This window comes from Palaemon carinicauda, chromosome 27 (genome assembly GCF_036898095.1).
Source record: "Palaemon carinicauda isolate YSFRI2023 chromosome 27, ASM3689809v2, whole genome shotgun sequence".
Lineage (NCBI taxonomy): Eukaryota > Metazoa > Arthropoda > Malacostraca > Decapoda > Palaemonidae > Palaemon > Palaemon carinicauda.
In genome coordinates this window covers 78,920,362-78,947,271 of record NC_090751.1, presented here as the reverse complement: position 1 = coordinate 78,947,271, position 26,910 = coordinate 78,920,362, and the positions used below count along the sequence as shown (strand labels likewise).

General features: G+C 38.2%; 1 protein-coding gene across 1 annotated transcript in view; it reads right to left on the bottom strand.

The window, feature by feature from the left end:
• Nucleotides 1-6,843: 6,843 nt before the first annotated feature.
• The window catches only part of LOC137620992 (probable serine/threonine-protein kinase clkA), a gene marked incomplete at its 5' end in the record, with an annotated part of 41,053 nt that continues 20,986 nt past the window's right edge, over nt 6,844-26,910 (bottom strand). Inside the window, one exon of the mRNA XM_068351434.1 lies at nt 6,844-6,993. Within this exon, the coding sequence (XP_068207535.1) occupies nt 6,844-6,993 (150 nt within the window). The remainder of the gene's footprint in view (nt 6,994-26,910) is intronic.

Sequence of the window (26,910 nt, the reverse complement as noted above, 5' to 3'; positions counted from 1 at the left end):
ACATTTTGTACTTTTTTATATATTGTGTAAAGGGTATATGGGAAAATTCTTTAAAATACACACGATAATAATACCGTATCATTGGGCGGAATATTTTGAAAGTTTACTGAATGTTGAGGATAATAGGGAGGCAGATATAATTGCTGTTGCAGGTGTTGAGGTGCCAGTGATGGGAGATGACAATGACAGAGAGATTACAATAGAGGTAGTGAGGAGAGTACTAGATGAAACAAGAGTAGGAAAAGCATCTGGTATGGATGGTGTGAGAGCTGAGATGTTGAAAGAAGGGGGTGTGACTGTACTTGCATGGTTGGTGAGATTGTTTAATATGTGTTTTGCGTTGTCAATGGTACCAGTAGATTGGGTTTGTGCATGTATTGTACCACTATATTAGGGTAAGGAGATGTGCATGAGCGTTGTAATTCAAGAGGTATTAGTTTGTTGAGTGTATTTGGAAAAGTGTTTGGTAGAGTAATGATTAATAGGATTAAGGATAGAACAGAGAATGCAATCTTAGTACAGAGTGGTTTTAGAAGAGGTAGGGGTTGTATGAATCAGATTTTTACAGTTAGGCAGATATGCGAGAAATATTTAGCAAAAAGTAAGGAGGTGTATGTTGCGTTTATGGATCTGAGAAAGCGTATGATAGAGTTGATAGGGAAGCAATGTGGAATGTGATGTGGTTATATGGAGTTATGTGGAAGGTTGTTGCAAGCAGTGAAAAGTTTCTACAAAGGTAGTAAAGCATGTGTTAGGATAGAAAATTAAGTGAGAGATTGGTTTCCAGTGAGAGTGGGGCTGAGACAGAGATGTGTGATGTCACCATGGTTGTTTAACTTGTATGTTGATGGAGTGGTGAGAGAGATGAATGCACGATTGCTTGGACGAAGATTAAAACTGGTAGACGAGAATGACCATGAATGGGAGGTAAATCAGTTGTTGTTTGCGGATGATACTGTACTGGTTGCAGATACAGAAGAGAAGCTTGGCCATTTAGTGACAGAATTTGGAAGGGTGTGTGAGAGAAGGAAGTTGAGAGTTAATGTGGGTAAGAGTAAGGTTATGAGATGTACGAGAAGGGAAGGTGGTGCAAGGTTGAATGTCATGTTGAATGAAGAGTTACTTTAGGAGGTGGATAAGTTTAAGTACTTGGGGTCTGTTGTTGCAGCAATTGGTGGAGTGGAAGCCGATGTACGTCAGAGAGTGAATGAAGGTTGCAAAGGTTTGGGGGAAGTTAAGGGAGTAGTAAAAAAAATAGAGGGTTGGGCATGAATGTAAAGAGAGTTCTATATGGGAAAGTGATTGTACCAACTGTGATGTATGGATCGGAGTTGTGGGGAATGAAAGTGATGGAGAGAGAGAAATTGAATGTGTTTTAGATGAAGTGTCTAAGGAGTATGGCTGGTGTATCTCGAGTAGATAGGGTTAGGAACGAAGTGATGAGGGTGAGAACCGGTGTAAGAAATGAGTTAGCAGCTAGAGTGGATGTGAATGTGTTGAGGTCGTTTGGCCATGTTGAGAGAATGGAAAATTGCTGTCTGCTGAAGAAGGGGATGAATGCAAGAGTTGATGGGAGAAGTACAGGCCAAGGTTTGAGTGGATGGATGGAGTGAAGAAAGCTCTGGGTGATAGGAGGATAGATGTGAGAGAGGTAAGAGAGCGTGCTAGAAATATGAATGAATGGCGAGCGATTGTGACACAGTTCCGGTAGGCTCTGCTGCTTCCTCCGGTGCCTTAGATGACCACGGAGGTAGCGGCAGTAGGGGATTCTGCATTATGAAGCTTCATCTGTGGTGGATAACGGGGGAGGGTGGGCTGTGACACCCTAGCAGTAACAGCTGAACTCGGTTGAGTCCCTTGTCAAGCTGGGGGGAACGTAGAGAGTAGAGGTCCCTATTTTTGTTTTGTTTCATTTGTTGATGTTGGCTATCCAACAAAATTGGGGGAAGTGCCTTGGTATATGTATGTATTGCTAACGTTAGTAATTCCACCGAAACGTTGGTAACAGTGTGTACCACCGTAACGTTGGCAACGCTGTGTACTGTTAGTAACGTTGCTAATGTTACTGTTCACAGTACATACGTGAGTTAAGTGACACCGAATTTGAACAAGTCATTATATTTAAATATTTTAACAGAATGTATATAATAAAAGACATTATATTTAATAATTTTAACAGAAAATATGTTTTCCTGTAGAAAATAACGGGATTTAACTGGTTTTCACCTTCATTTCATCCGTAATAACAGCAACCAATTCGGCAACTTAAAGTTAGTCGAATTGGTTGATCTGTTGGTTTACGGTTGAAGTGAAGGTCAAATTCTGTTAAAACACGTTATTTACTACAGGAAAACATATATTCTGTTTGAAATCAGGGTAATTTTGTATTGTATTACATGGTGTGATTTCGCACCGGAAATATATGATTTCCTATAGCAAATAACGTGATTTAACCAATTTTGATGATCATTTCAATCGGAAACAAACAGATTAACCAATTCTAAATGCTAAATATTTCCATACGTAAACTAAATAAATTTTCCATATAACTATTAAACAATAAATAAAAAGTACCAAAAGGCCACAGAACCTTACAAACCCACCTAACCTTGCCTAGAAGTACCCCGGTCACAAAACTCATATAATAAACATTGGAGAATGACTTACTTTGATTCACAGTACTACCAACGGTGACGAATGGAACACAGAACTACCAATGACACGATGTCATTACTAGTGGCAGAAATGATAAATATTTCCATTCGAATATTAAATAATTTTTCCATATAACTGTTACACAATATATAAATAGTACAGAAAGACCACAGAACCTAACAAACCCACCTAACCTTGCCTAGAAGTACCCCGGTCACAAAACTCATATAAGAAACATTGGGAATGACTTACTTTGATTCACAGTACTACCAACGGTGACCAATGGAACACAGAACTACCAACGACACGATGTCATTACTAGTGGCAGAAATGATGAATATTTCCATTCGAATATTAAATAATTTTTCCATATAACTGTTACACAATATATAAATAGTAGAGAAAGACCACAGAACCTAACAAACCCACCTAACCTTGCCTAGAAGTACCCCGGTCACAAAACATGTATAATGGCTATTGAGGAATGACTTACTTTTATGAAGAAAACGTCGAAGTATTCGGTAACCTCGGAACAGAAACTTCTCCAATCGACACTAGCTTTCGAAGATATGTCGATACCATCCATGAGGGTCTCATGGTCCGAATGTTTATGCAAAAAGTGGATGGCACATAATATTATCTTCCATGGAGGTAGACGACTTTTGTCCAAAAAAGTACCTTTATAGGCAGTAACGGTATAACCACAACGGCGTTTCTTCTTAGTTTTACAAATGATGGATTCAGAATTGCAATAAAACACTCGAATGTCTTGCCTATAAGATAAAACAGAACGGCACTAGGGGCACTTTAAACACTGAGGAATAATGTTGTGAGATTTAAGAAAATGCTCAACATTACCTGAAGTATCCAAAAAATCACCATGGAATTGAGCCACTAATTTTAGGTACGGAATACTGCAGCCGCAACAAGTTTCTATAACTTGCTCCATTACAAAATACGAAAAAAGAAACCGCACTTGTAATGCAGAACGTCTCACCAGGTCAAAGGTTACAACGGGAAAGGCATTGGAACAAAGGGTATGAAAAGACCGCTGATAGGGATAAAGGAAGGGGGGGGGGGGTAAAGAGATATCTGCATAGGCCTAGGGTGGTGATTGGTTAAGGGAAAAACAAAGAACACTAGGGGGTAAACATGAATGAACTAAATACGGAAACTAGACCAGAGAAAGGATTTATAAGACACAGAGGAGAGAAAAGGAAATAACCAACAAAAATAAATAAAAACAATATAGGAAGGTAAAATGGAATGAACGGTAAATGATATTGAATGGGAATATAAAATGAGATGATCATACCGAGAATTAACTGGATAAAAAAACTAGTCCAGAGTAAGTATTTATGTGCAACCGGGAAGAGATAAAGAAATAACCAAACAAATAAACCCAATATAGGAAGGTAAAATGGAATGAATGATAAATAATATTGAATGTGAATATAAAATGAGAAAATAACACGGTAATAAAAAGAGTAATTGGGGAGAGGAAACTCCTGCGCAGGGGGGTGATATATGCGCAGGTCGGAAACTGGTGAGAACGAACATACGTACAAATGGGAAAGGAAATAACAAAACAAATAAACCCAATATAGCAAGGTAAAATGGAATGTATGATAAATAATATTGAATGGGAACATAAAATGAGAAAATAATACGGTAATAAAAAGAGTAATTTGGGAGAGAAACTCCTGCGCAGGGGGGTTATATATGCGCAGGTCGGAAACTGGTGCGAACGAACGTACGTACAAATGGGTGCTAATGTTAGCATGGTTACTGTATTACTACAAGAAATAACCTTTGAAACGGATCCTCCCAAATATATCCAGTTATACTGTTTTTTATTTTCCTACGGTTATAATAAATACAAGAAATGTAAAGAGAAGAAAAGGAGTGATTTATGGTTCTATATCGGTTCCCCAGTATGTTTTCCCCACCCAAAACCCCGAGTTCCCAAAGTGGGTCCCCCATTATCGGAGGATATAGATGTATATATATTTCTGAAACTATTCATATGCGACGGGAACGAGTGTTATTTTCGAAGGGAGCGTAATTTTTCCTATAAGAAAAAGTAGTTGGAATCCTAGGTTACATTGCCATGTAATACACTACAATGAAACCGAAATGGGACCCTGTAATACAATATAACTTTACCGAAATCAGACCCTGTAATACAGTACAGCGTTACCCAATAATCTTCTGGAACATTAATATTAAAATTATCTAAGCTCCAGTTAAAACAAGACATTATGGCTATTTACGTTTATAGAAAACGATTCATGATAATACCTGAACATACACTATACAAAAAAAAAAAAAAAAAAAAAAAAAAAAAAAAAAAAAAAAAAAAAAAAAAAAATCTGCCATTCGTAAAACTCTAATTTTAACGCACTTTATAGTAACTGTGCCTTTTACTTAGTTCTTACCTATGCAACCAGCTGCTCTTCTATAATTTTGCAATTCCTAGAAATTTTTGGTTATTTACAATAGCAAATATCGCTTTAAGGTGTAGAAAGTCCGGTACATATGCATTCTTGGACGTTTCGAACAAGGCTAATGACGATAAGTGGCGGAAACCCGTTTATTTAGAGTCATAATAGTCGCCACTGTAACTGCTCAAAAATGCTCTACATTCTAGATAAGAAAAAAAAAAACTACTAATAACGGAAAAACTCACAAGAAGAAGCACATTTTATGTGACTGTCCAATCATTGTATGCACGAAAACTTACAATAATTGTATGTAATGTTTTTGTAACCACCCTTAAGTAATCTCCTTTAAAAAACCATCACTAATATCTCAAAATCACCGGAAGACAAACCATTTTAAAGTGATAGTCACAACATTCAACACAATAAATCACACATTCATTTTCAATTTCGGGGGCTTCGCTCTCAAATTGCCGTGGGGAACGCCCGAATAACCCCTCTACAATTGACCACTAATTCTTTTATGAAGGCGTTGAAACCCACCAATAAGTAGACCTTAAAAAGATTCTGTCATCGGAACACTTTTATAGAACTGTCTAAACTTTACTTCGAACATGAAAAAGAAAATATCATTATTATTATTATTATTATTATTATTATTATTATTATTATTATTATTATTATTATTATTATTATTATTATTATCAAATCTCTACTCTTTGGTGTAGATGCAACTGTTCCTCCTTTACTTAAACCAGATAGCTCAGGCACTCACAGTCCATATGACAAGGCAACCCTTTTGGCTGATGTGTTTGACAGTAAACAGAGTAATGGATAATTCAAACTTCCTCATTACTGTTTTCCTGAGGCTAAACTAACTAGCTTAGCTTTTTGATCTTATGAAATTAAAGCTCTATTGATGGACCTTGATGCTTATGGAAGTGTAGACCCAAAAGGTGTTTTTCATTGCTTTTTTATTTTTGTAAAAACTACAGATTCCTACGATAAAAAATTACCTGTTATTTTATGCAGGTTAGTAAGAAGAGTGGCTTTTAGCACTTGTTAGAGAATTGGTAATGTTTTTCCATTATGTAAATGTGATTGTGGTAGCTCAAGTCCAACGGATTACCGCCCGATTTCCATAACTCCAGACTATTTAAAGTTTTTGAACGTCTTCTGGCAAAACGTCTTTATTGGTTTGTTGAAGGTAATCATCTACTCCCTAGTTTGCAATTTGGTTTTCGTAAAGGCCTTGGAGCATGTGATGCCCTTTTTACAATCTCCAATGCTGTACAGAAATCCCTTGATTGTGGTTAGTATGATTGTTAAATAGCCTGACATAAGTCTTTTTATGGTTTATATATGACATATCTGTTTTGATGTTTTTACTGTTTTTAGAATAATTTATAGTTAATTTTTACTCATCGTTTATCTATTTATATGTTTCCTTTCCTCACTGAGCCATTTTTCTATGTTGAGGCCCTTGGGCTTATAGCATATGGCTTTTCCGGCTGGGATTGTGGCTTGGCTAGTAATAATAATAATAATAGTGTAAGATGAGGCTGCTTGCAGCGCCTAAGCTCCGCCCACATAAGTGACGTCATTGTCTACTTCACGGGCTATCTGTATTTCCTTCCGCTGTGCATGATGCAGCAGCGTCAGTTGCAATGAAGATAAGAAACAACGCTGACTGTCATTTCTTGATCCTGCCTAGTTTAAGATCTAACATGGTGCAGTGAGTAGGATTTTAGGAGGATCTACTGTAATAACCGTGGCACAGCATGGCACCACCATCGAGACGACCCTCATTTGCATCCCCTAGGGGAAGGATTGCAAGGACAGGAACCTCTGGAACCGGCATCAGGATGTCGCGAGGTGGAGGTGGCAGCTGCCCTTGCTATATGTGACAGGAGTACCTCTGTAAAAGTACAATTGCGTCTTTGTGGTAATTGTGGTACTCGTCATAGCCCTGGGTATTCTTCATGTCCTGCAAGAAGAACGACATGTTACGGGTGCGGTAAAACCGGTCACCTGAAGTAGTGTTGCAGAGGGCGGAGTGTCAGGAATAACGTTAGTGGTCTGGCCGAGGAGTCGGACATAGCGGGTGCAGTGATTGCAGTAGTCGTGGCGGCAGAGGCAAGGTTGCGGAATGGGCCCTCCCCACAACCCACTATTCGTGTTGATGTATGCTTGGCCAACTCGGGAGAGTGGTCCTGCGTCCGAGCGGTGCCGGACACTGGTGCCCAGGTTTGTGTTGCAGGACCCGCTATGCTTGCGATGTTGAACATAAAACCGGCTAAGCTGAGGTTAAAGGGAGGATTGCGAGACTTCGCCAACCTGCATCTGAAGTGTTTAGGTTCAACCTCTTGCACCATAGAATACAAGGGGAGGCATACAACTCAGGAAGTATACTTCGTAAAGTCCTCCATTGATTTTTATTTATCCCTGGATGCTTGCAAGAAACTTGGTCTTGTGCCAGAAACGTTTCCTAACCACGCTCCCTTCACGGACTCTGCCCCCGCAGCAGCTAGTACAACTCTTACATTAGCGGAAGCAACTGATCAACCCGTGAGACCGTCGGCCATTCCGTTTCCCCCTAGTGAGGAAAATATTGCCAGATTAGAAAACTGGTTATTAGCCCATTTTTCAAGTACGACTTTCAACACCGAGAGAGAACCCCTCCCGGTAATGGATGGGGAACCCCACCGTATTCACTTATTACCTGACGCAGTTCCTTACGCATGCCACACACCTGCGTCGGTACCTAAGCACTGGGAAAAGGAGGTGAAAGCCCAGTTGGAGGAGGACGTCAAGAGAGGGGTCCTACAAAGAGCTCCCCCTGGAGAGCCCACGGAATGGTGTTCACGTATGGTGGTCGTGGCAAAGAAAACGGGGCAACCCAGACGTACGGTCGACTACCAAAAACTTAATGCAAGTTGTAGAAGGGAGACGCACCATACCTCTACGCCCTTCGATATGGTATCCAGCATTCCCCTTTGCTCATACAAGACTATGGCCGACGCCTATTGGGGATTTCACCAGGTAGAACTGGACAAGGAGAGCATACCCCTAACCACGTTCATTACACCTTGGGGTAGGTACCAATACCGAAGGACACCAATGGGACATTGCTCTGCCTCCGACGCATATACACGCCGTTTGGATGATGCCATTGAAGAAGTACCCAGGAAGTTTAAGTGTGTGGATGATACACTTCTGTACGATTCGAGCGTAGAAAGCGCCTTTTGGCATGTGTACGACTTCCTTACTGTCTGTGCATACAAGGGCATCACTTTGAAACCAGAAAAATTCAAGTTTTGCAAGAAAGAAGTGGAATTTGTCGGATTCGACGTCGGTTGGGACTCCTACAAGCCTTCAGAAGATTATTTATCTGCCATAAAACGTTTTTCTATGCCCCAAAAGCCCACAATATCCGACATCAGGTCATGGTATGGTTTTGTTAATCAGTTGGCCCCCTTCCTGACAACGGCGCCCATCATGACCCACTTTAGAGACCTGCTGAAGAAGCCCTCGGCCAAACAGGTTTATTGGGATGATTACCTTCAGGAAAAGTTTCATCAAGTGCAAGACATCGTCTGCAAGTTGGCCAAGGACGGCCTCACCTACTACGATAAGCTGCGGCCGACTGTTGCAGTCACTGACCGGAGTAAGGAGGGGGTGGGCTTCGTCATCCTCCAACAATATTGCAGTTGCACCTCCGTCGAAACCCGCTTCTGTTGTAGAGATGGTTGGAGAATAGCACTTCGCGGCAGTCGGTTCCTCACGCCCGCCGATTCTGGGTATGCAGCTGTGGAGGGGGAAGCCCTTGCAGTGGCTTGGTGTTTAAAAAAGGCAAGGTTGTTCTTATTGGGCTGCCCAAACTTAACCATTGTCACGGACCACCACCCCTTAGTCAAGTTACTAGGCAATAGGAGTCTCGGCGACATTACCAACCCCAGACTGTTTAGATTAAAGGAGAAAACATTATTGTATAATTTCAACGTTAAATATCTACCGGGCAAGAGAAATCATGCTGCTGACTTTCTTTCTCGTTTTCCTACCCTGAGGACGACACCAGATGGACAGAATGCGAGCTTTAACGAAGAATTAACGATTGCCATGGTGTCAGCAATCGCAGAAAACCTACAGGAGCAGTGCACTATAGACGAGAAAACTATTGAAGAGGCAGCCATGGACGACCCAGCATATCAGCTGCTAGTCGCTCGATTGAATGCAGGGGATTGGAACCCGAAGAAATCTCAAGAAATTGCATGTTTGAGGCCCTTCTACGGCATCAGAGAACGTCTCTCTATATCTGGCAACCTGGTCACATACTGTTTCAACGACAACTGCATCCGCCTTGTCATTCCCGAAGGGCTACGTCACCAGATAACCGCCAACCTCCATGCTGGACATCAAGGCCTAGATACAATGTTGAGGAGAGCGAGACATTCGGTCTATTGGCCAGGCATCGTGGGTGACCTCCAGCATCATCGTTCACGATGTACATCGTGCGACACCCACGCACCATCACTTCCTGCCGAAGTCATGAAAATGACCCCTGCCCCAGAGTATCCGTTCCAACAGACTGTCATGGACCTGTTTCAGCTCGAAGGACGCATGTATATGGCATATTGTGACAGGCTTACAGGCTGGCTAGAAATAGCCCACTTCCCCAATGGCACCTCGTCTGCAAAGGTCATGACAAAACTTAGGCATTACTTCACTCGATGGGGAGCACCCGAACAATTGTCTACCGACGGCGGCACCAACCTGGTGAGTGAAGAGATGATGACCTTCTACAGGAGATGGAGAGTTGACATACGCCTATCATCGGCCCACTATCCACAGTCAAATGGGAGAGCCGAGGCCGCGGTTAAGTCCGCGAAAAAGATAATTAGAACAAGTATCAGTGGGACTGGAAGCCTCGATAACGACAAGGTATCATTGGTCATGCTACAATACCTGAACACACCTTAAGAGGTATAAATAAATCTCCGGCGCAACTGGCAACTGGGAGACAGTTACGGGATGGTGTACCGACTGCAAAAATCAACTATATGATAGACCAACACTGAAGAAAATCCATTAGAAAAAGAGAACTTCAAGTAGCAGAGAAAAATGAGAAGATAATCGAAAGCGGCAGCGACAGGAGGCTAACGCCCTTACAGCCAGGCACTCAGGTTAGGATTCAGAACCAGATGACCAAGGCCTGGGACAGGCTGGGAATCATAGTCGAGCGACGACCTCATAGACAGTACATCGTGAGACTAGATGGTAGTGGGCGTCCGTCCATAAGGAACAGAAGACACCTCAAGGTCACTGAACTGCCCGTCAATGAGACAAGAGGAGCCACTCCTACCGACGACGAAGTGGGTCATGAGCCTAAGATTCCCCCATCAGCGCCAAAGGTACGGCCTCCAAGGAAGAGAGAGGCCCCTGCCTGGATGAACGATTATGTTTAATTATCTCTGCTTTGATCTTGCATTTATTTATAAAATGAAAAATTCGGTTTTATTTTACTGCACTTAGACGTGCATTGATGAACGATTATGTTTAATTATCTCTGCTTTGATCTTGCATTTATAAAATGAAAAATTCTGTTTTATTTTACTGCACTTAGACGTGCATTGATTTCATTTACAAAATTATATTTTGTAGGAAATTTTAAGTTAGGTTGGTGTTGCATTCACGACTCAATTTTAGTGTACATCTGACAATGCTGATGTAATTATTGTTTCATTGAGGTTACGTTAATGCTGTCGATGTTGTTATCTCTCTCTCTCTCTCTCTCTCTCTCTCTCTCTCTCTCTCTCTCTCTCTCTCTCTCTCATCTGAACGTTACCATTAATTATTACGATTATGATTTACCTTATATGTCTGATGTTTTACATTAAGAGAGTATAGAATTTTGTTTATCATACCTGCTTTTGATATCGTCATTTATAAGTTTTGAAAATATTACCCTCGTAATATTTTGGGAGAGAGATGTAAGATGAGGCTGCTTGCAGCGCCTAAGCTCCGCCCACGTAAGTGACGTCATTGTCTACGTCACGGGCTATCTGTATTTCCTTCCGCTGTGCATGATGCAGCAGCGTCAGTTGCAATGAAGATAAGAAACAACGCTGACTGTCATTTCTTGATCCTGCCTAGTTTAAGATCTAACAAATAATAATAATAATAATAATAATAATAATAATAATAATAATAATAATAATAATAATAATGTTGATATTGTTATTAGTATTGTTACTTGCTAAGCTAAAGGAGCTCAAACAAGGAAAATAGCCCAGTGAGGAATGGAAACATGGAAAGATAAAATATTTAAGGAAGAGTAACATCATCAAAATAAAAATCTCCTATATAAATTATAAAAGATTTTAGCAAAAAATGAGGAATAAAAATTAAATAGAATAGTATGCCTAAGTGTACCCTCAGGCAAGAGAACTCTAACCCATGACAGTACAAGACCATGGTACAGAAGCTATGGCCTTACCCAAGATTAGAGAACAATGGTTTGATTTTGTAGTGTGTTTCTCCTGGAAGAGCTGTTTACCATGGCTAGAGAGTTTCTTCTAGCCTTACGAAGAGGAAAGTAGCCACTGCAAGGGTTTGAAATTTGGTAGACGCTCCCATAATCGAATGCAAATCAATCTAAAAAATAAAAGATAGGAGAGACTGCAAAATCTAGGTGATGGAAAACGGGTATAGACTTGCATGGATTCTGTAATGGTATAAAGTATCAATGAAAGATGACCATGTAGGGTTTATAATTTGTAATGGTTTTCCATATGATTTTAAGACAATAACCTAACCTTCCCCAAACTCAAATAAATGTAACATAAACATAACGGAGAACATTTCCGTAGGGAATAAAATTACCCTAAGCAACAACAAAAAAATAGCATATATGGCAAATTTATGGTCAGAGTTGACAATTGAGGGATTGGTGGAGGCTTGCATGGTCCCTGTAATTGAATAGAGAGAATTGTGAAAAGTGATCAAGCAATGATGAATGATTTATTATGGATTTACATAATATTCCATGACGATATTCTAACCTCACATAAATACAATATAAACAAAAGTGAAACTCTTATCTTACCTTAATTGTCTAAAGAATTGGCAGATTCTTCTTCGTAGTCAAAAGCAGGAGGTCGGGGATTATTTTCCTTGTGGTCTATATAGTTTTCCCTCCCCCCCTCCCAAAAAAAAAAATGTTAAAGGAGATTGAGAGGATACGTATCGAGAAGAGAAAAATTACTTCTAAATCTTGAAAAAAAATATTCATCTCCCATATCAAGCCTACTCGACCATTCCTTAACGGTCTTCTACTGTCGTTCGATACACAGTGTATGAATTCTTTGGTCTTTTGGATCTATAAAATGATGGAACTCCCGCCTAGCAAAGACAATTTTATAGGTTGCAATTTTCATATCAGAACCTCCGATAGCCTCTTGGTTGTATAGCTTATTTACTGTAACCGCTGAAAAAAAAAAAGATATACCAATTAACCATTGTCTTTGATGACCACTTTAGGGTACTGTTTATCTTGCTGTGACTAGAATTTATATAGAAATTATTTACAAATAGAGCAGTTAAACAAGATAGTAAGTTCCCTTAAATAAGCTAACACTATAATTACCGATTCCTTTTCTTGTTTTTTCTTTTGTGTAGGTAGCCTACAAAGCGACCACAATAAAAGATTCTTTCTCCTTATCATAATGTAAAAAGGTAACATGTAATTATCGCACGAAAACACCTGTCTGTTTAACATTGTGTGATTTCAAATACTCCAAGAAGTTAGATTTATTTGTTGAAACATTTAGACATAAAAAATAGGCGCATTCACACCCATTGTACTTCACAGAGACAGTAATCATTATGAACATTTAAAAAAAAAAAAAAAAAAAAAAAAAAAAAAAAAAAAAAAAAAAAAAACGAAAATCTCAACGTTGTTTCTATCAGGCTTTGGTATGAGAGAAGGAAACAGTCAGACCAATCTTAGGTAAGCCAGGCGAACAGTTCTAATTGCTTTATTTGAGGTCAGGAGAGTAACCTGGGCAGACCTTTTGTATACTATTAACCAAATTTAAATCTCTTGTTGGCATGGGCCCATCAAAACAAAAGTCAACGTGTGCAAGACCTGACAAGAAACCCCAAAACGTGCAATTAAAAGTGGATTGCGGAAACTCCACACACAGGACATTGTCATGACCCTGTTTTCAACCTAGCATGACGAAAACTTAAAAAGTTACACTGTGCGTTCGATCCTATGCCAATATCTGGAGTAATTGGAGAGAGAAACTACCAATATGCTTACAAAAAAACTATACTCTACGGAGACAGCCATCTGCTCTGTTGTAAAGGATATACTGGGAATGATGGATGAAAATAAATGTGGTATTTCAATATCATTCGATCTCAGTGCTGCTTTTGATACAGTTGTGCATGAAATTACTGTGTACAAATTGGAAACTTTAATTCATCATATGAACCCTTAAACAGAGGGGTACCCCAGGGGGTTGTACTTGGCCCAATCTTATTCTGCATCTATACTATTGGTGTATCAAATATACTACAAAGGCATGGTGTGAAGTTCAACTTATCTCCGGATGACACAAAATCTTACTTCTCCATAAATGATATACATGACACTACTGAAGCTCTAAACCGAATCCTTGATAGTGTTAGAGAATGGATGACATTTAAATAACTAAAATTAAATGAGAACAAAACTGAATTCATGGTGGGGGGAAAGAGAAACAGCGTGAGAAACTTAGGTGATCTTAAAATGAACATAAATATGACTCGGTGCCAATATCTAGTAAAGTTCGAGATCTAGGTGTATTTCTTAACAGTACCGTGTCTCTCAATGCCCAAATAAATCACTGGTGGTTATCATCTTAGAAATATTGCGTTTATAAGAAAAGTACCTGGACGAAAATTATGTAAAGAAACTTCTGATAAACTTTGTTATTACCATGATTGACCACTGCAACCCCATCTATTTCACTTTACCAAAAGTACAGCTTAATAAATTACAAAACTTAATAAACCGAGGAGCAAGACTGATAAAAGGTGTCCAACCTAGAAAAAGTACCACCCCTATACTAATTGATTCACACTGGCTGCCGATAAAATCAAGAATTGAATTTAAAATATGTACAATAAGGCACCAAGCTATCAGAACCGGTCGTCCAAAATACTTAAGAGAATTGCTACATATTGCAAAGCCAACAAATCGTGTCGACACGAGAATAGTTACAGATGGCTTCAAACTGTTGGAACCTAGATATATGTCTGCTTTAGGCTCTAGAGCCTTTAAATATGCGGCCCCAGGACTATATAATAAGCCCCCACGAAACATTCGAATGATTGAAGACATTAAGGCTTTCAAGAGGAAACTGAAGACTTTCTTATTTAAAAAATCATACTACACTGATGATTTAACAGTAAATGAACAATGCGTGATATGAAATGCCAAATACTTTAAACGAACAAGATAAAATGACAGTGGAGGGCCCCCTGCTGTATGGGACCGAAAAAACACCCGTCAAAGTAAAGTAAGTATAGCAGGATGTCTTATATTGTTCATACTGGTATCTGTCCTTAGTTACCATTTAACGTTACCGGGTACTATATTCTAACCACAATGGTTCAAACCTAAACTATCCTTATCACTGATTCCAAATATGAAGGCATGATTACATCATATGACCCAACTATGTACACAATTTACTAATGAGCTAGCAATGTAGGCTTATAACATTAGGACTTAGATATCGCTCTAACAGGTAGGCCTGTTTTGAATTGAAATTTATTCCCTATCCAATCAAGGTAGGAAATATGACCGAGGTAACAACAACGTATATCATATTTCAATCCCAATGCTCTAATTCAAGAAATATTTCTGAAAGTTTTGAAATTTTGACTACATAAATACCGAAAATTATAAATAAAAAAAAGTAGGAATTGTAATGCTTTACAACCAAACATCTGTTTGAATATTAGACATGGGTTTAATTTCTATTTCCTTCTTTCAGAATGAATATCCATGATATACGTTGATACCCTACCCTATCATCATGAATGTCATAATTGAAATATTAGTGGTTTTATTGTATGACACGATGTTAACAACATGTAACGGAAAGGTTATGATAAAACATATTAATTTCGAACTTACTAGAAAAGATCTTGCAAAAATATTCTCGAACCACCAACCAAATATATCATATTTCCATTCTGGCATTCTTATTAAATATATATTATTGAGATGTGTGAAATAACGAACTTTTGACTACTTTGAGCATGCCAATGAAACGTCTCTATCCTATTCTTTTATGATTATATCATAATTGACATATTGGGATATTATATTATATATCTTAATGTTAAATAAACAAAATCAAGAGGCTAAACTTGGACTTCAATTCCTTTTGAACAAGAAACCTATAAGATAATAATGTCCAGAAATAGCCAATGTACTATATACAAATATTGACATGATAACTTAATTAGTTTTGAGATATGGTAGTCGACACTTCTATAAACAAAATGAAAGTTACAAGCACAACAGAGTTATTTAGATACGTTAAGTAGTGATATTATTATACACTATGCCCTGATATTAAATACACATAACCAAGAGATTAGAACTAGAATAGGTATTATTACAGTTTCATCCATTATGGGAAATCTATTATAATAATATATTTCTCGAGTAAAGCAAGTCTTTTGTAGTATTTCTGTAAAATATTATCTGTCGCAAATGCCTTGTTCTTTATATATCGACGATCAAACTCACGCTACTCATGTCTTCCTCCCAGATTTTTTCCAATTCTGTTGTTATTGTTGACTGTGTCTTGTATTTGCTTAAATGAGCCCTGTAACCACTATAATCTGCTGACAAACTAGTCCACTATGAAGTCTTACACGTTTGGCCAATCACAGCGCCTGTCCACTATGACGTCATACATGTTTGGCCAATCACAGCGCGACAATACAAGAGCGCGACAATACATTATCTTCCCAGGCATTTCATTTCGTTCTTAGACATAGAGACCATATAAAGCACGTCATCTCATGTTGCACAAGAAGTTGAAATTTCATCTTCTTGTCCTGACTGTTTCCTAACTTACAATGAATTTGTTGAAAAACTAGTGCATTTGTGCCAGAGACACAATTTAATTTTACAAAATAAAAATTGTCCTGCATGCCAAGGAACCTTCCCAACGGCTTCACATTTTCCTCAAAGCAGCAGCACATCTTTATGAACCAACAGTTTAAGGTAAGTTTCATTAATTTATAGAGTATATTATAATGGTGACAGTATAACGATGTATACAGCAGTACCATCACTTTGGATTTTGTTTGATGGATGTGTTAGGTAGTGCTTGTAAGGAGGGGGGGGGTCGCAGGGGCTAGGCCTAGGTAGGGGTACAGGGCCCTAGGTTAGGTGAATGTATTAGGTTCGGTAGTGTCCCGAAAATCACTGTGGCCTTAAGGGGGGGTCGCAGGAGGGGCGGTGCCCCCACGGTAGGCGTAGGTAGGGATACAGGGCCCCTATGCTAGGTTAGGTGGGTTTTCTTAGATTCAGTAGTGCCCTGAAAATCACTGTGGCCTTAAGGGGGGGTTGAAGGCGGGTTGCAGGAGGAGGGGCAAAGCCCCCCCCCCCCCCGCCGTTAGGGCTAGATAGGGGTATAGGGGGAGGGGTGGTGGAAGGATAGGTATTCATTTATTGCAAATATCATTTGACGCGCCCCCCCCCACTCAAAACCCCGGTTCCCACCTGGTGTCCCCCATAATTGTTGGGATGAAGTAGGGTCTTTCTGCATTCTGGAACAACTAGTTGTTTTAACTCCAATTACATAGTAAATATCTAAATCGGATGGTTTGCGGTCAAAATAAACGTTAAATTCGTTGGAACTACACTATTTCTGAGGCAACAAATATATTTTTATTCCAGTTTCCCCATAATGGATGAAACTGTAAATTTACCCTAAAATACATTAAAGTGCTTCTAGGGGTAGCAATGTAAACTATATAATTATAATCGTAACTAAAAATAATATGAAAGGGCAGGAAGGATTTGTAAATAAAAAAGGAGAATCGGCAAAATAAGAAATTAGGAGGAAATGACTCTTATAAAAGAATGTGGCAGGTAGTTCCAGGAAAGCCTCCCCGCTCTGATTTCCGGATCCAAAGTTATATCGGGAATGTCACCCCTATATCTCCTTGATGTTTGGACACTGCACAAGGAATAGAGTAGTAAGCTCCAATCGAGAAGGATGGGACAAAGTACTTTAACAAGAGACAGTGAGGTAAAATGCTTTATGGGGATCTGTACTGTCAATGTTAAGCGTTCTAAGGACTACCAGGAAGCAATACTATAGAACAATACAATAAAGGATTGACATCGATAACGTTACTTCTAAATAAAACATAAAACTCACCTTAATCATATCTCATTTAGAAACACGGGGTAAGGAACTTCACATTAAATTTATGATTAACCTCACGAAATTAAAGCAACGGAAAGGATGCCCGACTTTAACAAGCGAGTCAGGCACCAGTTGGGTCTACAAGAGGTCAAGGTTAAAACAGCTGCATAAAGGACCACAAGAACTGTAAGAAATAATGAATGCCCCTTATCCCAACAACAAGCGAAGTCAGGCGCTGGTTGAAGGAAACTATATTCAGGACCCTTAACTGCCAGCCATTAAAAGGAAACTGTGCTTGGGACTTCTGGTCACCTTAAATTGCCACCTATCAACCATTATTGACCTGCCGCAACTGGGTCACGACTTGAAGTGGGCCGTTGAAGCTTCCCGCTATTAGGCCTTAAGAAACATCAACTGGGCAAGATATGGCTCTCTTTTTTTGCTTTTCCCATAGGGCTGATTGTTGCTTGTATAAATGCAAGTAGTATTCATGCAGCTCCAAGGGGAAGTAAATAGAACAAAATCCAGGGTCTAGCGTAAGATTTTTTAATACATACAAAAGAATTGAGTGGCTTTTAATAGCTGTGTCTGCAAAAAATCCTAGCTAATCAGACTTATGAATAGGTACAGACATGTAAATAATTACTAGCTAAAATTAATGAATTATGCAAATTAACGAGTTACTTAAAACGTACAATATTACATGAGCATTCATGAACAGAATGCTACACAACGCAGTGTCCTTCTTCAAATTATCAGCACTTTTTATAACTAAGACAAACATATCGGAGCTCAAGAAGATGAGACAATATTATCTAAAGAGGAGTGAGGGGATGAAAGGTAAAACTGAACAGGGGAATGATGAACACGTCAGCTGAAAAGAATATTCAAGGTATGAGGAATGATTAATAAGGGTATAATGAATGAAAGTTACTAAAGAAACAAAGGAGAATTGTGGTGTGCAATACTCAGGGAATAACAAATGCAAAATGAAAAAATTTAAAAAGAGGAGTAACTAGAACTAAGCAAGGAAAATTTTTTTTTCACCATGCCTAGTAAGAGCGAGAGAGAAGGAAGTACACGTATTGAGGGTGAGTGGATTAAGGAAGCGGTTTTACTAATCTAAAGCACTTGCTAGAACAGGGAACGGGCTTCATGTGCTATGGTTCTACGAGGTTGACTTCAAGAGAGCACATGATCAGTTCTATGACGCAGAATGGTTTTATCAGAAAAGTTTTTATCCTGAGAGGTATAGGGGACATCAGAAGGAGGATTTGGAACCTGGGCAGTCACAAGTGACATGTCAGTAACACCTTAATTCATTTCAGTGATATAGGAAAATGCGATGTTTAACTCCCATACCACTCAGCCACGTGGTTGAGTGGTATGGTCACTGGAACACAGATATCCTGGACAAGGGTTCAAATCCCGGCCTGTCTGATATTATAGTGTTTGGGTGATTCCGCCTGGGGATCTGATCCCGAGGTCGTTAAGAAAATCCGACTTTAATGTATTAATATATATATCTTATTTGAAATATGAAAAAACACGTTTAAATGTGCAAAAATTTATCATATATATATATATATATATATATATATATATATATATATATATATATATATATATATATATATATATATATATATATATATATATATATATATATATATATATACATACGTACACACACACACACATATATATATATATATATATATATATATATATATATATATATATATATATATATATACATATATGTATGTATACATATATATATGTTACGCTCAATGTTGATAATTGCCTAATGTGTACATTAGGCAGCGGAAATTGCCTAATGTGTACTTTAAGCAAACAGTTTGCCTAATATTTATATTGTGCAAAATGCGTGTCTAATCTGCACATTAAGCAAGACTTTCAGATTAGGCAACCATATTTTGCCTGAATTGAATAGAGTATTACGCTGTCCTGTGCCAGGGTGCGGTTGAACGGCTAAATGGTGTTATTCAGGACAAACTTGCCATCTGGATGCAGGAAAATAATAGTAAAAAATGGTCAGTGGGCTTCAAGTTTGTTCAGTGGCAAATTAACATTAGCCGACATGAAACTACCGGACACAGTCCATTCAAAGTAATGTAGGGTTTATAATTTGTAATGGTTTTCCATATGATTTTAAGACAATAACCTAACCTTCCCCAAACTCAAATAAATGTAACATAAACATAACGGAGAACATTTCCGTAGGGAATAAAATTACCCTAAGCAACAACAAAAAAATAGCATATATGGCAAATTTATGGTCAGAGTTGACAATTGAGGGATTGGTGGAGGCTTGCATGGTCCCTGTAATTGAATAGAGAGAATTGTGAAAAGTGATCAAGCAATGATGAATGATTTATTATGGATTTACATAATATTCCATGACGATATTCTAACCTCACATAAATACAATATAAACAAAAGTGAAACTCTTATCTTACCTTAATTGTCTAAAGAATTGGCAGATTCTTCTTCGTAGTCAAAAGCAGGAGGTCGGGGATTATTTTCCTTGTGGTCTATATAGTTTTCCCTCCCCCCCCCAAAAAAAAAATGTTAAAGGAGATTGAGAGGATACGTATCGAGAAGAGAAAAATTACTTCTAAATCTTGAAAAAAAATATTCATCTCCCATATCAAGCCTACTCGACCATTCCTTAACGGTCTTCTACTGTCGTTCGATACACAGTGTATGAATTCTTTGGTCTTTTGGATCTATAAAATGATGGAACTCCCGCCTAGCAAAGACAATTTTATAGGTTGCAATTTTCATATCAGAACCTCCGATAGCCTCTTGGTTGTATAGCTTATTTACTGTAACCGCTGAAAAAAAAGATATACCAATTAACCATTGTCTTTGATGACCACTTTAGGGTACTGTTTATCTTGCTGTGACTAGAATTTATATAGAAATTATTTACAAATAGAGCAGTTAAACAAGATAGTAAGTTCCCTTAAATAAGCTAACACTATAATTACCGATTCCTTTTCTTGTTTTTTCTTTTGTGTAGGTAGCCTACAAAGCGACCACAATAAAAGATTCTTTCTCCTTATCATAATGTAAAAAGGTAACATGTAATTATCGCACGAAAACACCTGTCTGTTTAACATTGTGTGATTTCAAATACTCCAAGAAGTTAGATTTATTTGTTGAAACATTTAGATATAAAAAATAGGCGCATTCAGACCCATTGTACTTCACAGAGACAGTAATCATTATGAACATTTAAAAAAAAAAAAAAAAAAAAAAAAAAAAAAAAAAAAAAAAAAAAAAAAAAAAAAAAAAAACGAAAATCTTAACGTTGTTTCTATCAGGCTTTGGTATGAGAGAAGGAAACAGTCAGACCAATCTTAGGTAAGCCAGGCGAACAGTTCTAATTGCTTTATTTGAGGCCAGGAGAGTAACCTGGGCAGACCTTTTGTATACTATTAACCAAATTTAAATCTCTTGTTGGCATGGGCCCATCAAAACAAAAGTCAACGTGTGCGAGACCTGACAAGAAACCCCAAAACGTGCAATTAAAAGTGGATTGCGGAAACTCCACACACAGGACATTGTCATGACCCTGTTTTCAACCTAGCATGACTAAAACTTAAAAAGTTACACTGTGCGTTCGATCCTATGCCAATATCTGGAGTAATTGGAGAGAGAAACTACCAATATGCTTACAAAAAACTATACTCTACGGAGACAGCCATCTGCTCTGTTGTAAAGGATATACTGGGAATGATGGATGAAAATAAATGTGGTATTTCAATATCATTCGATCTCAGTGCTGCTTTTGATACAGTTGTGCATGAAATTACTGTGTACAAATTGGAAACTTTAATTCATCATATGAACCCTTAAACAGAGGGGTACCCCAGGGGGTTGTACTTGGCCCAATCTTATTCTGCATCTATACTATTGGTGTATCAAATATACTACAAAGGCATGGTGTGAAGTTCAACTTATCTCCGGATGACACAAAATCTTACTTCTCCATAAATGATATACATGACACTACTGAAGCTCTAAACCGAATCCTTGATAGTGTTAGAGAATGGATGACATTTAAATAACTAAAATTAAATGAGAACAAAACTGAATTCATGGTGGGGGGAAAGAGAAACAGCGTGAGAAACTTAGGTGATCTTAAAATGAACATAAATATGACTCGGTGCCAATATCTAGTAAAGTTCGAGATCTAGGTGTATTTCTTAACTGTACCGTGTCTCTCAATGCCCAAATAAATCACTGGTGGTTATCATCTTAGAAATATTGCGTTTATAAGAAAAGTACCTGGACGAAAATTATGTAAAGAAACTTCTGATAAACTTTGTTATTACCATGATTGACCACTGCAACCCCATCTATTTCACTTTACCAAAAGTACAGCTTAATAAATTACAAAACATAATAAACCGAGGAGCAAGACTGATAAAAGGTGTCCAACCTAGAAAAAGTACCACCCCTATACTAATTGATTCACACTGGCTGCCGATAAAATCAAGAATTGAATTTAAAATATGTACAATAAGGCACCAAGCTATCAGAACCGGTCGTCCAAAATACTTAAGAGAATTGCTACATATTGCAAAGCCAACAAATCGTGTCGACACGAGAATAGTTACAGATGGCTTCAAACTGTTGGAACCTAGATATATGTCTGCTTTAGGCTCTAGAGCCTTTAAATATGCGGCCCCAGGATTATATAATAAGCCCCCACAAAACATTCGAATGATTGAAGACATTAAGGCTTTCAAGAGGAAACTGAAGACTTTCTTATTTAAAAAATCATACTACACTGATGATTTAACAGTAAATGAACAATACGTGATATGAAATGCCAAATACTTTAAACGGACAAGATAAAATGACAGTGGAGGGCCCCCTGCTGTATGGGACCGAAAAAACACCCGTCAAAGTAAAGTAAGTATAGCAGGATGTCTTATATTGTTCATACTGGTATCTGTCCTTAGTTACCATTTAACGTTACCGGGTACTATATTCTAACCACAATGGTTCAAACCTAAACTATCCTTATCACTGATTCCAAATATGAAGGCATGATTACATCATATGACCCAACTATGTACACAATTTACTAATGAGCTAGCAATGTAAGCTTATAACATTAGGACTTAGATATCGCTCTAACAGGTAGGCCTGTTTTGAATTGAAATTTATTCCCTATCCAATCAAGGTAGGAAATATGACCGAGGTAACAACAACGTATATCATATTTTAATCCCAATGCTCTAATTCAAGAAATATTTCTGAAAGTTTTGAAATTTTGGCTACATAAATACCGCAAATTATAAATAAAAAAAAGTAGGAATTGTAATGCTTTACAACCAAACATCTGTTTGAATATTAGACATGGGTTTAATTTCTATTTCCTTCTTTCAGAATGAATATCCATGATATACGTTGGTACCCTACCCTATCATCATGAATGTCATAATTGAAATATTAGTGGTTTTATTGTATGACACGATTTTAACAACATGTAACGGAAAGGTTATGATAAAACATATTAATTTCGAACTTACTAGAAAAGATCTTGCAAAAATATTCTCGAACCACCAACCAAATATATCATATTTCCATTCTGGCATTCTTATTAAATATATATTATTGAGATGTGTGAAATAACGAACTTTTGACTACTTTGAGCATGCCAATGAAACGTCTCTATCCTATTCTTTTATGATTATATCATAATTGACATATTGGGATATTATATTATATATCTTAATGTTAAATAAACAAAATCAAGAGGCTAAACTTGGACTTCAATTCCTTTTGAACAAGAAACCTATAAGATAATAATGTCCAGAAATAGCCAATGTACTATATACAAATATTGACATGATAACTTAATTAGTTTTGAGATATGGTAGTCGACACTTCTATAAACAAAATGCAAGTTACAAGCACAACAGAGTTATTTAGATACGTTAAGTAGTGATATTATTATACACTATGCCCTGATATTAAATACACATAACCAAGAGATTAGAACTAGAATAGGTATTATTACAGTTTCATCCACTATGGGAAATCTATTATAATAATATATTTCTCGAGTAAAGCAAGTCTTTTGTAGTATTTCTGTAAAATATTATCTGTCGCAAATGCCTTGTTCTTTATATATCGACGATCAAACTCACGCTACTCATGTCTTCCTCCCAGATTTTTTCCAATTCTGTTGTTATTGTTGACTGTGTCTTGTATTTGCTTAAATGAGCCCTGTAACCACTATAATCTGCTGACAAACTAGTCCACTATGAAGTCTTACACGTTTGGCCAATCACAGCGCCTGTCCACTATGACGTCATACATGTTTGGCCAATCACAGCGCGACAATACAAGAGCGCGACAATACATTATCTTCCCAGGCATTTCATTTCGTTCTTAGACATAGAGACCATATAAAGCACGTCATCTCATGTTGCACAAGAAGTTGAAATTTCATCTTCTTGTCCTGACTGTTTCCTAACTTACAATGAATTTGTTGAAAAACTAGTGCATTTGTGCCAGAGACACAATTTAATTTTACAAAATAAAAATTGTCCTGCATGCCAAGGAACCTTCCCAACGGCTTCACATTTTCCTCAAAGCAGCAGCACATCTTTATGAACCAACAGTTTAAGGTAAGTTTCATTAATTTATAGAGTATATTATAATGGTGACAGTATAACGATGTATACAGCAGTACCATCACTTTGGATTTTGTTTGATGGATGTGTTAGGTAGTGGCTGTAAGGGGGGGGGGGGGGTCGCAGGGGCTAGGCCTAGGTAGGGGTACAGGGCCCTAGGTTAGGTGGTTGTATTAGGTTCGGTAGTGTCCCGAAAATCACTGTGGCCTTAAGGGGGGGTCGCAGGAGGGGCGGTGCCCCCACGGTAGGCGTAGGTAGGGATACAGGGCCCCTATGCTAGGTTACGTGGGTTTTCTTAGATTCAGTAGTGCCCTGAAAATCACTGTGGCCTTAAGGGGGGGTTGAAGGCGGGTTGCAGGAGGAGGGGCAGAGCGCCCCCCCCCCCCCCGCCGTTAGGGCTAGATAGGGGTATAGGGGGAGGGGTGGTGGAAGGATAGGTATTCATTTATTGCAAATATCATTTGACGCTCCCCCCCCCCACCCAAAACCCCGGTTCCCACCTGGTGTCCCCCATAATTGTTGGGATGAAGTAGGGTCTTTCTGCATTCTGGAACAACTAGTTGTTTTAACTCCAATTACATAGTAAATATCTAAATTGGATGGTTTGCGGTCAAAATAAACGTTAAATTCGTTGGAATTACACTATTTCTGATGCAACAAATATATTTTTATTCCAGTTTCCCCATAATGGATGAAACTGTAAATTTACCCTAAAATACATTAAAGTGCTTCTAGGGGTAGCAATGTAAACCATATAATTATAATCGTAACTAAAAATAATATGAAAGGGCAGGAAGGATTTGTAAATAAAAAAGGAGAATCGGCAAAATAAGAAATTAGGAGGAAATGACTCTTATAAAAGAATGTGGCAGGTAGTTCCAGGAAAGCCTCCCCGCTCTGATTTCCGGATCCAAAGTTATATCGGGAATGTCACCCCTATATCTCCTTGATGTTTGGACACTGCACAAGGAATAGAGTAGTAAGCTCCAATCGAGTAGGATGGGACAAAGTACTTTAACAAGAGACAGTGAGGTAAAATGCTTTATGGGGATCTGTACTGTCAATGTTAAGCGTTCTAAGGACTACCAGGAAGCAATACTATAGAACAATACAATAAAGGATTGACATCGATAACGTTACTTCTAAATAAAACATAAAACTCACCTTAATCATATCTCATTTAGAAACACGGGGTAAGGAACTTCACATTAAATTTATGATTAACCTCACGAAATTAAAGCAACGGAAAGGATGCCCGACTTTAACAAGCGAGTCAGGCACCAGTTGGGTCTACAAGAGGTCAAGGTTAAAACAGCTGCATAAAGGACCACAAGAACTGTAAGAAATAATGAATGCCCCTTATCCCAACAACAAGCGAAGTCAGGCGCTGGTTGAAGGAAACTATATTCAGGACCCTTAACTGCCAGCCATTAAAAGGAAACTGTGCTTGGGACTTCTGGTCACCTTAAATTGCCACCTATCAACCATTATTGACCTGCCGCAACTGGGTCACGACTTGAAGTGGGCCGTTGAAGCTTCCCGCTATTAGGCCTTAAGAAACATCAACTGGGCAAGATATGGCTCTCTTTTTTTGCTTTTCCCATAGGGCTGATTGTTGCTTGTATAAATGCAAGTAGTATTCATGCAGCTCCAAGGGGAAGTAAATAGAACAAAATCCAGGGTCTAGCGTAAGATTTTTTAATACATACAAAAGAATTGAGTGGCTTTTAATAGCTGTGTCTGCAAAAAATCCTAGCTAATCAGACTTATGAATAGGTACAGACATGTAAATAATTACTAGCTAAAATTAATGAATTATGCAAATTAACGAGTTACTTAAAACGTACAATATTACATGAGCATTCATGAACAGAATGCTACACAACGCAGTGTCCTTCTTCAAATTATCAGCACTTTTTATAACTAAGACAAACATATCGGAGCTCAAGAAGATGAGACAATATTATCTAAAGAGGAGTGAGGGGATGAAAGGTAAAACTGAACAGGGGAATGATGAACACGTCAGCTGAAAAGAATATTCAAGGTATGAGGAATGATTAATAAGGGTATAATGAATGAAAGTTACTAAAGAAACAAAGGAGAATTGTGGTGTGCAATACTCAGGGAATAACAGATGCAAAATGAAAAAATTTAAAAAGAGGAGTAACTAGAACTAAGCAAGGAAAATTTTTTTTTCACCATGCCTAGTAAGAGCGAGAGAGAAGGAAGTACACGTATTGAGGGTGAGTGGATTAAGGAAGCGGTTTTACTAATCTAAAGCACTTGCTAGAACAGGGAACGGGCTTCATGTGCTATGGTTCTACGAGGTTGACTTCAAGAGAGCACATGATCAGTTCTATGACGCAGAATGGTTTTATCAGAAAAGTTTTTATCCTGAGAGGTATAGGGGACATCAGAAGGAGGATTTGGAACCTGGGCAGTCACAAGTGCATGTCAGTAACACCTTAATTCATTTCAGTGATATAGGAAAATGCGATGTTAACTCCCATACCACTCAGCCACGTGGTTGAGTGGTATGGTCACTGGAACACAGATATCCTGGACAAGGGTTCAAATCCCGGCCTGTCTGATATTATAGTGTTTGGGTGATTCCGCCTGGGGATCTGATCCCGAGGTCGTTAAGAGAATCCGACTTAATGTATTAATATATATATCTTATTTGAA